The sequence below is a fragment of the Crocodylus siamensis genome, chromosome 12, assembly GCF_052110815.1.
Source record: "Crocodylus siamensis isolate JL-2025a chromosome 12, ASM5211081v1, whole genome shotgun sequence".
Lineage (NCBI taxonomy): Eukaryota > Metazoa > Chordata > Crocodylia > Crocodylidae > Crocodylus > Crocodylus siamensis.
Window position 1 is genome coordinate 24,218,103 of NC_143406.1, and position 17,202 is coordinate 24,235,304.

A 17,202-nucleotide genomic window follows, 5' to 3' on the forward strand; every position below is an offset into this window, starting at 1 on the left:
GGGAAGCCAGAAAATTCCTTTAATTTATTTACTAAACTTCTATTGAAACCCCCATGCATGCAGAGCAGGGTCAGATTAGATCCCAAAGGATTCACCTAGCTCTGTTGTTCCTTCCATAGTGAGGAGACAACAAAAAGACAAAAGTCATTTACGTAGCCCATCTATTTCAAATGGAGAGAGGCAAGTATCCAGTTGGAATCACTCCAGGGAGGCTAGGATGTGTCAACAGAATCCTCATTGCTAATATGCCATCTTTGTTCTTGCATGTGATTCTTGTTATGATGAAACTCAAAAGGTCATTACAATCACTGATTGCCCATGATACAATATATCTGGGCATTGAACATGTTGGAGTATTCTGCTGGAGAATAATGGCTCCCACTGCTATTGAAGCACAGACAAGACAAGGCCAAGAAAGTACCAACCATCATTCTCTATTTACATTTAACAGCTTGTCTGACAACAGACTTAGAAGCTGAGGATCTGGCCTTATGGAAGCTAAGAACATGATACTGCTGACATTCATTGCCCCTTGTATGTGCTGGGGAAGTTGCTAGCAAACCCATGCTGTTTAGTCATTCCCCTTATAGTCCTTACTATAACCAAGTGTCAAGGAGAGCCTTTTCTTTACTACAGTAGATTAGGTGTTGATATGGTGATTCTTAATTAAGAGTCTTCTCTCTCTAAAATAGAAGTAGAAAGCATTGCTATAGAATACTCTGTGCTCTGAAAAGTACAAGATTAGTCTGAATAAGTATAGCATTACAACAGGATACAGTATCCATGACCAGTACATTACTATCAGCTGCAAACAGTGCAAAGTCCTTGGGCCTATGCAATTCTCAGATGCCATGTGTAGAATATGTTGGTGAAATATATGATGTACCCTTTCTAGCACTGAACTCAGCCTACAGATTAGTGACACTGCCTTTACCTAACAACACTGGAGGTAATTTATCCATTAGATGGAACTGCACAATGGAAGAATTATGTTCTAATACTGTGTAGCATAGATTCATAGATCTACTGTCAGAAGGGACCTAAGTAGATCATCAAGTCTGACCCCACTGCCCTGGGCAGGAGAGAATACTGGGCTCATATGACCCCAGCTAGGTAATTGTCAAGGCTCCTCTTAAAGACTCCCCAAGGTAGGAGCCAGCACCACTTCCCTTGGAAGTTGGTTCCAGATCCTAGCTGCCCTGACTGTGAAGTAGTGTCTTCTAATGTCCAGCCTGAACCTACTGTCAAACAACTTATGGCCGTTATTCCTTGTTACTCCAGGAGATGCTCGGGTGAACAGGGTCTCTCCCATTCCCTGCTGGTCCCCCCTGGTAAGTTTGTAGATGACTACCAGGTCCCCTCTCAGCCTTCTCTTGTGGAGGCTGAACAGGTTCAGGTCCTGTAGCCTCTCTTCATAGGGCCTACCCTGCTGTCCCCTTACCATACGAGTGGCCCTCTCAGTGCTGGCCACATGTCTCCTAAAGTGCGGTGCCCAGAACTCAATGCAGTACTCCAACTGTGGCCTGACCAGCGTCACGTAGAGAAAGAATCACCTCCTTGGCCCTGCTTGTGATGCATCTGTGGATGCATGACAAGGTGTGGTTGGCCTTACTGATCGCGTCCTCACATTGGCGGCCCATGTTCATTTTGGAATCGATAATGACTCCAAGATCTCTTTCTGCCACTGTGCTTTTGAGAAGGCAGTTCCCCAGCCTATAGGCATGCTTCTGGTCCTTACTGCCCAAGCGCAGTACCCTGCACTTGTCAGTATTGAATCCCATCCTATTCTCATTCGCTCACTCCTGTAACCTGTCCAGGTCCATCTATCCTGTCTTTCCCTTCTAGCATGCCCACCTCACCCCAGATCTTGGTGTCGTCAGTGAATGTGCTTTTTACCCCCTTGTCCAAGTCACTAATAAAGAGATTAAACAGTGGGGGTCCAAAGGACCGAGCCCTGGGGGGCCCCACTGCCCACATCCCTCCAGATCGAATATGACCCGTCTACCACCACTCTCTGCCTGCGGTCCCTCAGCTAATTTGAAACCCATCTGATTGTGTAGGCACCAATGCTATAGTCACCTAGCTTTTTAATGAGAATGGGGTGGGAGACAGTGTCAAAGGCCTTCCTGAAGTCCAGAAAGACTAAATCTACTGCAACACCTGCGTCCAATGATTTTGTGACCTGATCGTACAGGACTATGACATTATATTGTGGCATCATGAATCAGAGCAATCTGAGGAGTATGATGTCGAACATTTAATAGTTTCATCAACCTGACTCTTCCTTACCCCTGCCTCCCCCAGATTCCTCCTAGAGGAGTTATTGGGGGATTTTTTTTTTTTTTTCCCCCTCCCTGTGCTTGATTTACCGACCTAGAACTTGGGTGCTGGATTGGAAAAGGGGTCCTTCTGGGAATGGTAGATGCTGTGATTTCTATATCAGCACTTAATTTATTCAGTGTTCCTGAGATAGAAACTGTGTTTCCCCTGAGTTCCCGGAAGAGTGAATGCAACTCCAGTCAAATACATGAAACCAGTACGTAGGGTTGTAAGTAGAACTAAGATATATTTTGCAGTGATTATATGATTTAGAAGCCTATGTTGTATTTTTGAGGACGATAAACTCTGAAGTCTTGTTGACTTTTAGTGAGACTTAAGGTGTAGACACAGCAGAATTACTACAGAATAACTTATTCCACTTTTTCTTAGTAGAAAATTTACTCAGCAGTAAGTCAGGTTCCTGAGGGCATGCCATTCTTGTCTGTAATGTTGTCTTGCTTAAAGTTCTATAATTTTGTTGCAGGGGTTGCACTGGGAAAAGTCGGCTATTACAACAGCTTCGTCATTACCGTAAAGAAGCATCTCAGCCTCTTGCTAAAGCTTCAAAGCAGGTCAAAAGAGATGGAGTAAGGCAGAAGTTTAAGAGTCTAGAAGGAAAAAACACCCTGAAAATCAAGAGAAGGCAATGTCTAAAAGTGAGATGGGAAGCAGACAAGGTGATTTCCAGGGTGCCAGTGAGATCTGAACCAGAGAAAGGAAATCTTCTTTTTCCAGGCCATGTGAACCATGGGACTGACCATTCAAGAGAAATCCAGAAAGAGACAGAGGAAGCTTCACATTCAGAAAATGCTCCAGAGCTCCCTCTCAATAAAGCAACAAGGTATCATACAATAGAAAAAAAATAGTGGTGATTTTAATTGCAGTTTAGTTAAGCAGCCAGACATAAAGAACATTACTTATCCTCCCATTTTTTTCCCCTGAGACCCAAGGATCCCTGTGGCTCAGTTATTGAGAGAGGAAGTCTAGTCTGGCCATTACTTGGTAAGTTCAAGACACAGTGTAACCCAGTAGATAGGGCTCTGGTCTGAGAACCTGCTGTGTTTGGGCAAGTTACTTCCCTGTAAAGTGAGGATAATGATATTAACCTTTACAGAATGCTGTGAGACTGAGCAAAAAAAAAAAAGTGTAATAAAAGAGCTTGGTATTATTATTATTTTTATTTTTGCATGCCCAGAAGGACTTGAGATAAATTAAATGGTTTGGGAGCCCAGAAAAACAGAAGTCATCAATAAAAACAAAACAAAAAAATAGGTTCCTTGTGCTAGACCTCGAAATTCATTGACTGTAGTACATTCTGCATGACTCCCGCTTTGACATGGGACTGCTATATGCCGTGGGGGCAAACCTTCACGCAAGGGCCCCATTAAGTTTGGGGTTGCTAACTGTCCATGAACTTATAGACATTCTGTATAAAAACACCCTAAAAATGCCTGTCCATAAAAATCTATTAAAACATTTTGCCTTCCCTAAAAACATGGAGGCACTGGAGCATTAAGTTCCATGACAGGAAAAAAAGCTGGAGGTAGCACTGAAAGGCAAAAGGAGCACAGAAGCACCAGCTGCTGTCTGAGAGTGCAGCACCCTGCATATGTGGAACTCCTCTGAGTCAGGTGTGATGCAGCTGTGGGGGCTAGGACCCAGTTCAGCCACTCAGGAATGGCTCAACCAAGGCCTGATGCAGCTGTGTGCTAGGCCAGATTGGGCCCTGGGCATGCCATTCCTATGTGGCTGGATCTTACTCCCATGGGACCTTCCCACACAACTGCATTGAGCCCCAACTGTCCTGTGCTCCATGGCTGGATCAGGCTCCAGCAGGGCCGTACTATGTGCCAGCTCAGGCTCATGGACCAGATCTGGCCCACAGACAGACCTGACAATGCTCATCCAGTTCATGGACTAAAAGGGTCAGGCACCACTGGTCTAGGGCCTGCTTGTGCCTCATTTCCAGTGTTAAAGTGCCACCATTACCAACAAAGTGACTTTCAGCCTAACAGGTTCCAAGCTTAAAAGGCCAAAGGTTGCATACAGAGGAAGTTTGATTTGTTTGATGTTGATAACAACAATCATGGCCAGTAGGGAGAGATTGAAGTGATCTTCGTGAACTTCAGTTTTTGTAGTGGATATTGTAATCGTTGTGATAGCTCTCAAAGCTTGGGAGAGCCCCCCCATAGAGTACAGCAGGGTAAAGCACAGTGAAGTCTTGGCTCAAAGGAAGCCCAACATTGTGATGAAGAGGAAGTGGGAGAGAGGAAAAAAGGGGTTTTAGGATCCCTCAGGAAATTTTGATGTGGACAATAAGGGGGGAAACATCAGGAACAAGGGTTTGCCAATAGCCACCATTTTACCAGCATGTTTCAACCTCCAGGCAGATTGCTGGTATTGTAGTTGGTTGGGGTCTGAGCCTGCTGCTGTTCCCTCACACTCACATTGTGCTGACATCATTTGCTCAGCTTATTTTCATGTGGGTCCTCTTCAGACACCACTAAAGCTATTAGACCAGTTGACAATTGTTGTTGTTGTTCTTCTTCTACGTGGTTCATTTTGGGAACTAACAGGGAACCCCTCAGAAGGAGCCTAGTGCATATGGAAGATGGATCCATTACAGGCAAATAAACAGACTGCTGAGATCCCTGAGTTGGAACAAAGCTAGAAGTATCTGTATTTACCTATATTTTGCAGGGCAGAAGAAAGCCAGAGAGAGCTGTCCCAAAAAGAAAAGCAGATGAAAGAGAAACATAGGAGGCAGAAACTACAGGAGCAGTTGGAGAGATTGCAGCCTCAGCACTCAGTTACTGGAAAGCAGCCCATGGCAGAGAAAACACCTCTTTTGTTTCACATGGTTAGTAGCTCAGCACAGAAACATCTTTTTCAGAGTATCTTCCTTTCTTACCCTGCTGACTTCCTTTGGAAAATTCAGGCGTGAATCTAGCCATGGTCCCAGAAGCCAACAGTCCTCACTATACTGCTCCAAGGTTGTGTCATTAGAATTGTAGAAAAGTAGGGGTAGAAGTGACTTCAGGAGGTTATCTATCTACATGTATGCCAAGCCTTGCGCAAGGCAGGATCCTTCCTGTCTAAGCCATTCTAAACTTGTGTTTTTCTAATCTGCTTTTAAACATTTTCAAAGATTCCAAAGTCTTTAAGTAATCTGTTCCAATGTTTAACTACTCTCACGGTGAGAATGTTCTTTATCATAATCTATATTAGCGTGTCTGTTAGCTAGCTTCTCATATATATCAATCTGTGATCAGCATTATGAGTAGTCTTGAGAGCTGTCCCCATACATCAGTCCATCCCATGTGATTAACATCATCTGCATGTACTAGAGAGACTCTCCTTGACCAAACATGTCTAGTGTGTGCAGATTTAGGGTCAATTCTTGCCCCTGTTAAAGTGAGGGGGATTTTTCCATTGATAGCACTGGGGCCAGAATTTCACCTACTGTTCTCAAACTTAGAAAAAAAGAAATGTCTTATTTTTATAGTTTAAAACTAAGTAAAAAAACAAAATGCTACCCTCTGTTTGGCTTTGTGCCCCTTGCATCACTGGTTTTCTCAGAACCACTCTCATACCTGGGTAAGCAGCAGGTGTGACAGGAGAGTAATGGCTTTAATTATTTCCTTTCTTTGCCAGTGTTGCTCTTAAAGGATCACAGAATCATTCTTACTTTATAAAACTTAAAATAAGTTCAGAGACTGGGATCATTTTCTTATCCAGGTGATCTGCACATACAGCCCCAATTTCCTGCTGCACTGATTTTAGTGCAGGAAGGAATGGGGAGAAGGATTTCCCCTTTAAATTTGCGCAAGGATACATTGATAAGCTATGTCTTTAGTTAAGCTTTAATAATAAACATACTTTCTATGCTACAGTTATGTGGCCTAGACTCAGGCTGTTGAGGAGGGGATGGGTCATTCAGAATTGTTTTTGAGCAAATCTTGCCTTTGCTACCTTGCTACATCTTAAATACTCATTTTGCAGACAGTGGACTGGCCTCTGAAAAATGCTGGCTTGACAAAGCTTCAATTTGATGTTTTCTCTCTATCTGGTGGATAACTCCAGCAGGTGTAATGCTGTACAGAGTATTCCACCAGTGGACTTAATCCTTCTTTTAGAGAGACTTTCTGTAAAGGTTTTTCATGTGTTGTCCAGCTGTGTCTGCATACTCATTCAGTTCTTGGCCTATTTGGAGTTGTCAGCAGGAGCTCTACTTGGTGGTGTTCATTAAGAAGAAGATTATATCCCACCATTTCATTTTTTTTATAATGCACCAAATATTGTCAGGTTGTACTACTAATCTTAGTTTGAAGCAAGCCAATATAGTGAATAAGGGCTTTGTATCCCAATGCTTATTTCAGAAGTCTCACAGTTCTAATTTTAAAGGGTATGCCTACTGCAGCCACTGTGCCTACAATGTAGTGTAAACATCCCTTGGCTAGCTTTAAAGTATCTAGTTTTGGCATTGCTTCTAGTCTAGCTACAGCAGTATGGAATTTAGGAGTAATGCCCAACTATTAACTCAGTTTCTCAGGCAGGTTTTACACCCTGCACTGAGTTTGGTACTAGTTACTAGCTAGGTAGCCAACTAGTCCTCAGGCTAACTAGTTTTAAGCTAACTAGGACAGTATAACAGGGAGCCAGGGGCTCCTGTTACTTTAAGAGGGAGACTGCGGCAGAAAGGGTCCCAGGCAGCTAAACAGGGGTTAGCTTAGGAAGGGAAGACAGCAAGGGTGCAACTGCAACCTAGACCCAATTAGCTGTTCATCAAGATGGGAGGACACACCGACAGCCTGTCAAGGGAAGGGCTCAGGGGATATAAACCTAGGTTCCTGAAGCAGAGGGGCATTGCAGCCTAGGACTCTTGCAGAGGAGATTTCCTGCCAGCTCAGGCAGGCAAGGGGTGTGGGCCAGATCAGGTACCCCAGGGTTCAGAGGAGGCAACTGGTATGATGACCTGGTAGAGCTTGGAGTGTTTTATTTAAGGCATTTGGCTTGCATTATTTCTTGCAGTTTAACCAGAGAACCAGGTAGTGGCTGGAGGGAAGGATAGGAAGCCATGCAGGGGTGCCTGGGAGGCACTTCAGATTCTGAGCCCTTTCTGGGGCAGGCCAAAGGTGAGGGGGGCAGAGCCTGTACCCCAAGGATGAGATGGGGACGGTCTTAAGCCAAGAGGCCCAGGGACTGTGCCCCAATGGGTTAGAGAGGGACAGGCTCAACCTGAGAGGGCCGAGGACCAAAACGGAGCAAGATGAGCCAAAGGCTGAGAGCACCAAGGACCAGACAAGGCTGATATTTGGAAGCTGGGCAGTTGTAGCACTGACTGTGATATAGGCCAGCCCTATATTCTTGATGCACTCTAGGTAATACCAGTATTAGAACAGCCCAAACTGGACCCAATCTCCAGGCAATTCTACTTATTTCTAATTCTTATTAATAAAAAAATCTATTATTAAAATTTAAAAGGAGAAAGAAAATGTGTCAGCATCTTCCATGATATAACATGTTCCTTTTAAGGGTTACTTAAAATTCACCCTGCCAGTCAGCAGCATTGCTGGGCTTCAAATTAGAACAGGTTTTTCTTTTTTCTTTCTTTTTTATTTGCTGCACAGAAAGCAGCAGAAAAACTAGAATGCTTTGACATCTGAAACTAAAAAAGCTATAATTTGGCAGCTGTGTCTTTCAGAGATTAGAAATTAAAATCTCTAATACATATATATTCAGAGAACAAACCAGAGCTTCTGACAATGTAGCACACTTTCAAATTTGTTACCTACTTCTTTTGTTTTGGCAGTGATAGATGTTCAGATTTTGGAACACACAACTCTGACCACTCTCTTATACATCAATAATTTAATTGAATAATAATTACAGTGCATAAGCTGGGATGCCCTGCAATGGTGAGCAGAGGTGCTTAGAAAGTATTATACATTTTTTTTAAAGAATATGAAACAATTACTTTAAGGTCTCTTTTAAGCTCCTAAAAGCAGTGAAATGTAGACCTTACATTGTAACTGTCTCTTTAGCTTAACCTAGTTCAGTCAAATGCTGTTTTCAGTTTCTACTCTCAGTGGGATGGCACTGATGTAAAAAATAATTAGGTTTGGGGATAAAATTATCAAAATCACTTAACTGATTTAAGGGAACAAGGGTCAGATTTTTAGAGACACTGAAGCACTCACTAAAGATGCAGATAATGCCTACTGGGGTTTTCAGATTTATCTAGATGTCTTACTCCCATTGAAATCAATAGGATTTAAGCACTTATGGTGGAATTCTATTTCCCTTTGTGTGTCTAAATGGGAGCTTTTTACCCATGTAACTGCTGAAAATGCCATTGACATGCAGATAATGATGCTCTTAGCCTTGTGATGTGGACATGTAAATGGGCATGCAGGCATTTATACACATACATTTTTGTGCAGGGACACACTGGAGAGAGATCCTGTGTGTCAGAGCCGACTCAGTTAATTGCAAGTTGATGTGCATTGCACTGCATTATGTGCAGTTGGTGAAATGTGAGTCAGCACACAGAAAATGGTGGTGGTGCGCTTTTGAACGAAAGCACCTCTGACGTGTTTTAGTTCAAAAGTGTGCTGCCACCATTTTCTCAGCGCTGGCATGCATTTTGCCACTTATACAACTGCATGTGCTACAGCACCGGGTGTTTTTTTGAAGTGCCTGCCACTGCAGCATGTGCACCTGTACAAATGTGCGCATAGACTAAGAATGCATAGTAGGCTATGCATTAGCCATGTATGTGCACACACCAGTTGTTGACATGTACTTTGCCTCTAAGTGTCAAAAAAGTAGATAGCTAAAAAAACATGATCTGGGTAGGGTGGAAGAGGATCAAGGGAAGTCTTGGGTGTTTTGTCCCAATAGCCTGGGTGGTTGAAGTACTTGCCTAGGGCTGCTTTCATCTGGAGGAAGTTTGATTATGTATCTCTCTGATTTCCCAGCACAGCATACCACAGATCGGGCATTACCCAGATATCCCTTTTCAAACACTCCTTTTGAAGAGACCACCCTGGGCAGCCAAGGTGTGGGGGGCCAGGAGGCAGAGAACAAACCAGAAAGGGTGTCACTCGGTGAAATAGCTGCTTCCCTGAAAGGGAAGGCATCCTGGGGTCTAGCCTGGAGACTCACTTTCCAAAGGGGTAGAAACTTTCACATTCTACTGGTTCCATCCATTTCTTCCAGTGGCTGTTAAATACAAGGGGCAATGGGTCAGCTTCAGAAGGAGTGCCTGAAAGGGATTCAGTAGTGCTTTATGGCCAGCACAGCTGTCTGAGCACTGTGCTACAAAGTTCGAGAGATGCAGATTCAGACTCCCCTGGGCAAGTAGGGGCCTAGAGTCCAAGTTGATTATTTTTTTTAAATACACTGCTAGGTCATTGAGGCACTTTTGAAAATGTTATGGTGATTCCCTCTGGCCATATCCAGATCTGGTAAAAGCAAGTAGAGCTCCCTTGAAAGGCTAACTGGTGGTGCAGACAGTATCGTAAGGTGAGCTATAAGTGGTAATCATGTAACTTGCACAGCCTTGTTTTATGTAGGGGAGTAAAACGTACATAACTTGCATGCTGAGGTGAAGAAGAGCTTTTGGTAACAAGTAAAGCAGCTCAAAGGAAGATGTCAGATAAGGAAGGGGATCTGTCGTCTTTTATCTTCCACAGTCTAGTGTCAGATGAGCACATCTTACTGGTCCAGCATTTATACCAATTTCTGATTCACTTCCTCTTAGAGCATGATACTGCTTCCCTTGCAGTTTGGTAGCACAGCTTGCTTGGACTTCAATGAGAGCATGATCTGACACCCGATAGGCAAACATGCTGATGGGAACCTACCACAAAAATAGATTAGCACAGTCAATCTGAATCAGATATATAGTAGTGCTCATTGTGCACAGTTCCTCTCAGTGCTGATTCCTTTTCCTTTTTAAGTCTGAGAGAGCCATTACACTGCATACTTTTTGGCTTTCTCTTCACTCCCACAGCTGAGCTGTGCCTTTCTTTCCCATTTCTAATGATTCCCATTTCTTCACCAGCCTTAAATATCTGGTAAATATCACCAAACCAAGTCCAAAACAAACAGTTCACTCAGAATCCCTCTATCACCCCCTCTCTGTCAGGGCATGTCCCTCTCCAGGGGTGCCAGCCTCACTGCGTATGATTAGTGTGGCCCCACTCTCCATGAGGTGAAGCCAGACCAGATTGCCCTGCGCTTCATCTGCATATAAATTTTGGATGATCCCAGGACTTGACAAGAACACCCAATTCCAGTTATGAGAGGGGAGCTAATTAGTGCTTGGATCCTTTGTAGTGGGGAGGGTATCTGTAGTACACACACATACCTGAGTAGTGCTGAGCTGTGAAGTCACCATGGCCTGAAGTTTTGCTGACTCTGGTGGAGTGCAGCCTAATGAACTGTAATCATGAGCCTTTTGGCTTTGGAGTAATAACTTGCATAGTTTGTACTATATTTTGGCTCAGATCAAGCATGGTTCCTGCTTGGCATCTTGTGGGCTAAGATCAAGTGGGGGCATCTGAATCCCAAAACCTATGTAGGATGCCAGCCAGTGGATTTTGTTGTATCTAAAGTCCCAGGGTGAGAGCCTGGGACAGAGGATACTCATCGGTTGCAGTGCTATACATGGCATTTGAATGATGGAGTTCTGCCTGCTCAGTCAGTGTGGTTTTTGGAACTAATTTGGCTGATTTGACCTGGAACACAAAATACATTAACTGAAAAATAAGTTTGTACTATATATGACTACTTGCCAAAGTGTTTTTTAAAAGTGAGTTTACAGGAGTACCTGTGCTAAAACTTTCAGCAGTTTCAAAAAAAGGTAACATGCATTGATTCTGGATGAACTGAAGTCTGTGGGTACTATATGCAAGTTACTACAGCTATGATTAATATCAAAGTCATTGCTTTCTAATTTGCTTCTTGCTTCTGTATGTTCAGGATGAGTTGGGTCTGACAGTAAGGAGAAGGGGAATGGGCTGCCTGACATCCCCAGATTTATTTTCCTTGTTGTAACAGTGGGAGGGGGACAAATTCAAACCTCTAAAAAGTACATTCTATACCTGGAAAATTATAACATAGATAAATGTTCTATATATAAAATGTAATTATTAGGGATCATCTTATATTTGAATAAATACAGTAAAGGTGTGTAAATGATATTACCCTATTCTTTTAATCTCTCCTCTATTGCTGGGTGAAAGATGCACATAAACAGAGACCTTAGGAGACAGATTCCCCCCCAAAGATTTTTGCAGATGAATTATTTAACTCCATGAGAGTAAAGAAGCCTGAGGAAAGGTGCTCTGATACCTGAAAGCTTGCCTTTGTCTGTCCCAACCATGTAGTTGGTCTAATAAAAATATAAGAATCAAATCTATTCACCTGCCTTCATTTGTTTCAAAGCAGATGCTACCTGACTAAACAAAGGAAGCAAGATCAAATTCACTCTGCTATAGACAGAGCAGCACCAAACCTAATCACAAGTGAAGAAGTGCTTAGGTCTGGGACTAAAGGAAAGAAAACATTATTCATTGAAACTGATTATATATAAAATTCTACCACCTGCACAAGATAACCTAACATAAATAAAACAATAGCTATAGTTAATTATAGTTGGCTGCTGCTATGTAGTGGGAGAAATTTAAAAAAAAAGAGAGCGAGAGAGTTGATTTTCCTTTAAATTTAGAGCCTTGTATTCCAATTCTGTTTTCACTAACCCCAATGATGCAAAATGCCTCTATTGAACTCACACCAGTGCAAATGCAATACAAGTGAGTACAGATTTTGACATGCATGTTATTTTAACATTCTTAAATTTAAGGTGTTAAAATGTCTGGATGTGCTTGTTAGGGATATGTTTAGACCAGCATCAGGGAAGATTTTGGTTTCTATCTTCTCTGATTCTCATCAGGTTTCTTTAATCTGGTTGTACTGATGTTATATGTAGCAGTGATATGTTAAACAGTCAGCAGATGGCCCCCAAGTACTGGCTTTTTTTCTTAATGAAATATTTAATGAATTTGTGAAAGATGAAAATCATTCTGATTTAATGAAGTTACTGCCTCAACTCAAGAAAAGTTTAAAACTAAAGGCAATTAGAGAAATGAAACTAAATCTAGCATGGGGAAAACATTAGGGTTAGATTCTTCCTTGTGGTGCCTAGGCAGCACAAAATGGCTAGAAACAAGCTGGATATGGCCAGTTGAAAAGTTCCGTCCTAACTGACCTGTTTACTGGTGTAGAGCCAAAGTATCTATCTCCTTTTCCATTGCCCTGCTTAACTCTGGCACAGGGGCCAGGGATGTGACATTGCAAGAACTGTGGTTATGCTCAGCCGGTTTATGGCCCACAGTCAGTAAGTTATAGAAGCTCTTGAGCTGCTCCAACTGAAGCCAAGGCTCAGGCTGTCAGATCTACCCTGAAAAATGGGGAGTCATAAATGGCAAAGCAGAGAATCTGAGCCTTAATATTTTTGTTGTAAGGGCAGCCAGCTGCAAAGACAGCTTTACACATACAGAGTTTTTTCTGGTCTTCAGGTTCTTACAGTAATAGGAGCTATGGGAGTGTGAAGATTAGGAAGCCACTGGTGCACGGATTAGAACAAGGCAGGACCTTCAAAATCTCATTATTCAATTGACTTTTAATAAATGTTTTGTCCTGTACCCATAAATGGCCTCCCATAATATTCCCTTAGTGTGACATTGGACAGATTTGGCAGTAATGCTGCAGAAGTGGTGTTCACCTACCTCAATATGTATTTTATGTTTGTTTTGCTGTATTTTCAATGGTGTGGCAGGCAGAACCAAGTTGTTGGTTTGTTTGTTTGTTTGTTTGTTTTTGAATCAGTGGAGTCATGACAGTTATTAATATTTATAACATTGTAGCACCTAAGCACCCAGCCATAAACCTGCAGTTCTCTACAGCACTGGCACTGCAGAAACACAGAAGGAAAAAGCAAAGTCCATCTTGGAGAGCTTCTCATATATACATATTGATTACTGTGGAGCTACCATAGTCTATTCAAGACTTTCAGTGGCTCTGAACTAGTGCTTTGGTAAATGGGAAAGGGTTACAATAAAAAATATTAGTATTTTTAGACCCAACCAAGATAAGTGCCTCTTGCTTGCAGGCACTGCACAGATATGCAGGCTGTTCCTATCTCAAAAAGCATTCAATATAAAGAGACAACACAGATGGGGAAAAAGGCACAGGCAGATGAAGTGACTTTCCTGAGGTCACTCAGCACATCACACAGTGGCACAGCTTGGGTAGAACCTAGATCTCTTGTGCACCAGGTCATTGCTCATCTGTACTGCCTCCAAAATGAAAAAGTAAATTGATCACTAACTATATGCATCTATGTGTGTGTTAGCACATGTAGTATAGTGTTTCAGTGTAATGAATGGATTAAAATTAGAGCAGTGTAAAAATATATCATAGAATTGAGAGGGAAAAAAGTAAAACAAAAATCTATTTGTAACAGGACAAGGGATGCCCTGTTTCTGAAAAGATGTGGGGGGCAGGGAGGAGGACAGGAGCTGGGTCATGGACAGGGCAAAGGTAATTACTTGTTAGATACAGCTGGGAAGACTTGTGCATCAGGAGGGGATCGGCACTTAAGCATTGTTCAGTGGCAATACAAGAATGCAGTGGGTGGCCATTCAGTGCCCCAGGGAGCACTACAGGAGATGAGAGGATTGGAGACTGAGAGAAGAGAAAGGAGCTCCTTGAAGCCAAAGGAGGACCTGAAACCCAAGGATGTACTGACGGGGTGACAGTAAAATGCAGTGGGACTGGATATCAAGAGGGGAGAGACACGGGACGCTTACCTTTGTTGTCTTCAGACCCAGGATCTACCTCAGAGAGAGGGAAGTGGATGCCTGGAAGAAAAAAAGGAGGAAACAGAGTAAGACCACGCCCTCTTAGCTGACTTGCCACAGGGTAGGGCAGGGGAGGTGAAGGATTGGTTTAGTTGCAAGCTGGTGATTTGCCAGATTACACAGGGAGCACTAAATAAAACCAATTCACTTTTATTTTCTTAGTCGAGTATATAACAGGGGGCACGCTTGGGGCCAGATCTCATGCCGGTCCACCCACCTGTTTCTATGGGCAACTGTCCACCTCCTCACCTGCCATGCCTTGATGATATATAATTATAGAGTTAATTAGGCAGGAGGCTACCCATTCTTGCCCTGATGTCAGAGGGCACTATCTGCGGTTCCATTCCTCCCCTACACCACAGCCCAACCCTCACAGATGGCGTGACAGTTCTTAACGTCACAAGTCCCACACTGGGCCCCAGACTCCTCCAGTCTGGACCCCAACTGGATCCCTCCAATTAGGCGGCCTACTCCACCCTCATTCTGGGCTACCTAGCTCACTGAACTTTCCCCCCCTCTTGGGCATGGCCCCCTGAAAACTTTGGCCACACGAGCCATGGCCTGGCCTCCCAGCCCAGTCAGAACCCCAGGCCTTTAGCTCTGGGCATCCCTTGCAGTGGACCCCTGGCCCTTTTGAGCCTTCTGGTCCTGGCCCCAGCATTGACCAGTCGAGGGTGTTTCAAGTCAGGCTTCTGAGCCTCTAGCCCACGCTCTAGCATGGGTCAGCCTTCTTGGCCCCACTATGGGGTAACCCACCCAGTTGTGGGAGCTGGGGTTATTAAGGTGCCCCGACCCGCCTTTCACCAGGGTGGTAACTGGCCTGGGATTTCCTGGGGACTCCTGCACCACCAGGAGCCCCACCAAGCCACCCATCACTAGCAGGGTTCAGTTTTAGGTCATGCCCAGGACCAGGAGCCTCCAAACCATCCCCTTAAGCTCCTGCCCTTACCTCTAGAATGTGGGATACAGCCTTCCAGCCAAGCAATGTTTCTGCCTGGCCTGCCAACAGGGAACTGCTCTGTTTATATAGGCAGCCAGAATTCTAAAATGGCCACCATAATCAAGCACCTGCTCGCTGTTTGGCTTAGCCCTTAAAACGATAGGCACCACCAGTGCCCTGCCACAGGGTGGTTAATGACATTTCTTGTTGGGGAAATAACTATATTATCTTTACATCACACAAGGCATGGCAGGAGAGCCCCAAAGGGAAGTCATTTGTTGATCAACTCGGACATGGCCACACTATTTAATTTCTTTCCTTTTGTCTATGGTCCATATAGATTCTAAGTTCTTTGAGCAGTGTCAAGTACAGCATGTGTCTTAAATTGTCAGCACATTTTGGGATGCTGGATAAGCAGTACTGTGGCAGTGATCTACACCCACATGTACACAGTCTACCATAGATTCAGAATTCCTCTCAGCCCTCTGGCAGTTCAGCTTTGCCATATAGAAAGTACAATTCAGATTCTACCTGTATACTCAATAGAAAACCTTTCAGGTGTGAGCTAGTACAATTTTATCGTCCTAATTCCTCTAACAAACAGCCTGACACTTTATCTCTTAGGGCCTGACCTGTCATCCACCAAAGCCAAGGAAAAAGTGTCCCACTGATCAGTGGAAATTGGATCAGACCCTAAGGAGACTGGGAATTTCTTATTTGTCTTGATGCAGATATGAACATTGCTGAAGTTACAAGTGGAAACCCCCCACAAAGCCACCTAGTCCATTCCCCAATGCTAGCATAGGTTTCTCTTATCTTAGATACATTTATGGCTTACATTACCATGGTAACTGCACACTGCAAAATCTTTAGTGTATTTATCCTCTCTGCACCTAGATAAGGTGAGGATGTACTGTATTCCCATTTCATAAATGGGCAGCCAAAGTACAGACAGAGTAAGGGCCAGATCCTACTCCTTATGTTAGGTGCTTAAATGTGCTTTTATTTCCCAGCAGTTCGAGCCCTGGAAAGATTGTTAACAGAAAAGATGGATAGGTCCTCCTGCTTTGGCTACTTTTGGCTTAGTCTGAAAGTTAAAATGACAGCACAATACAAAAATAGATGCTTTCATGGATTTCCAGGAACTCGGAGCAGATTCCAGGGAATCTATAGAGCAGTCATGGACACTAGCACCTGCACAATTCTTAGATTATCTTTAAGTGTCTCATCTCAAAAAAAATCCAGCTACAAGTACTGACTTCTGAATGGATCTGATGGTTCTGATGATTCACAAGATACTCTTTAATGCTTCATTTATTTTAAGTCATTTAAGTACACGATGCCCACCCCTCTCTCGGGAGTCTGCATATTCTCACCATTAAGAGGCTTATTGATTATTTGGGCTTTAAGTTAGGTCCTTTTTCTTAGTTTCATCCTCTTAGTTACACCTCAGGCTTCCTAGTGAGGAAAAAAGGGAAAAGAAAGGGGACGATTAACAACCTAGGAGGAGGAGAGAGGAGGGAAACAGCCACCAGAAGAGAGGAGGAAGGAGAATGGATTAGTACTAACCAGGCACTTGACAAGGGAAGCATGAGCAAAAGTTTTCTATTTCCATCCCCGGTTCTCTAACTGTCAGTTGAAGATCACTTTTGTTCTGGAGTGACAGCATTGTGTCCATTCAATGCTGGGAGTGTGGAAAGCTCTGTTGATAGAACGCTTTCTAGAGTTCATTTGAAAGTTCTCTCTTGCCTTTGCCAGTCAGCAGGGAGCAAAACTGAGGTCTGTTCCCTGCTGTGCCGCTGAGGCTTATGAGAAGAACAAATTGCTATTTGGGAGACCTAGGAGGACAGTGGTCTTCCCACTGGCCTTTGTTTGACCTAGCCCTTGTGGGAGACTCCATTTTTCATCCCATAGAGCCCCATGGGATGCTGGAGGGGGGCGGGGAAGATGGCAAGGGAGATGAAATAGGTAAGAATAATGGGAGAAGAGTCAATATCTGCCTAAAACTAGCAT

At 43.5% G+C, this 17,202-nt stretch overlaps 1 protein-coding gene across 1 annotated transcript in view; it reads left to right on the plus strand.

Annotated features, from left to right (window-relative positions):
• DNAAF8 (dynein axonemal assembly factor 8) overlaps positions 1-17,202 on the plus strand; it is a 202,596-nt gene that overhangs the window by 45,026 nt on the left and 140,368 nt on the right. Inside the window, exons 10-11 of the mRNA XM_090024739.1 lie at positions 2,804-3,160; positions 5,020-5,179. Coding sequence (XP_089880865.1) covers positions 2,804-3,160; positions 5,020-5,179 — 517 coding nt within the window. The remainder of the gene's footprint in view (positions 1-2,803; positions 3,161-5,019; positions 5,180-17,202) is intronic.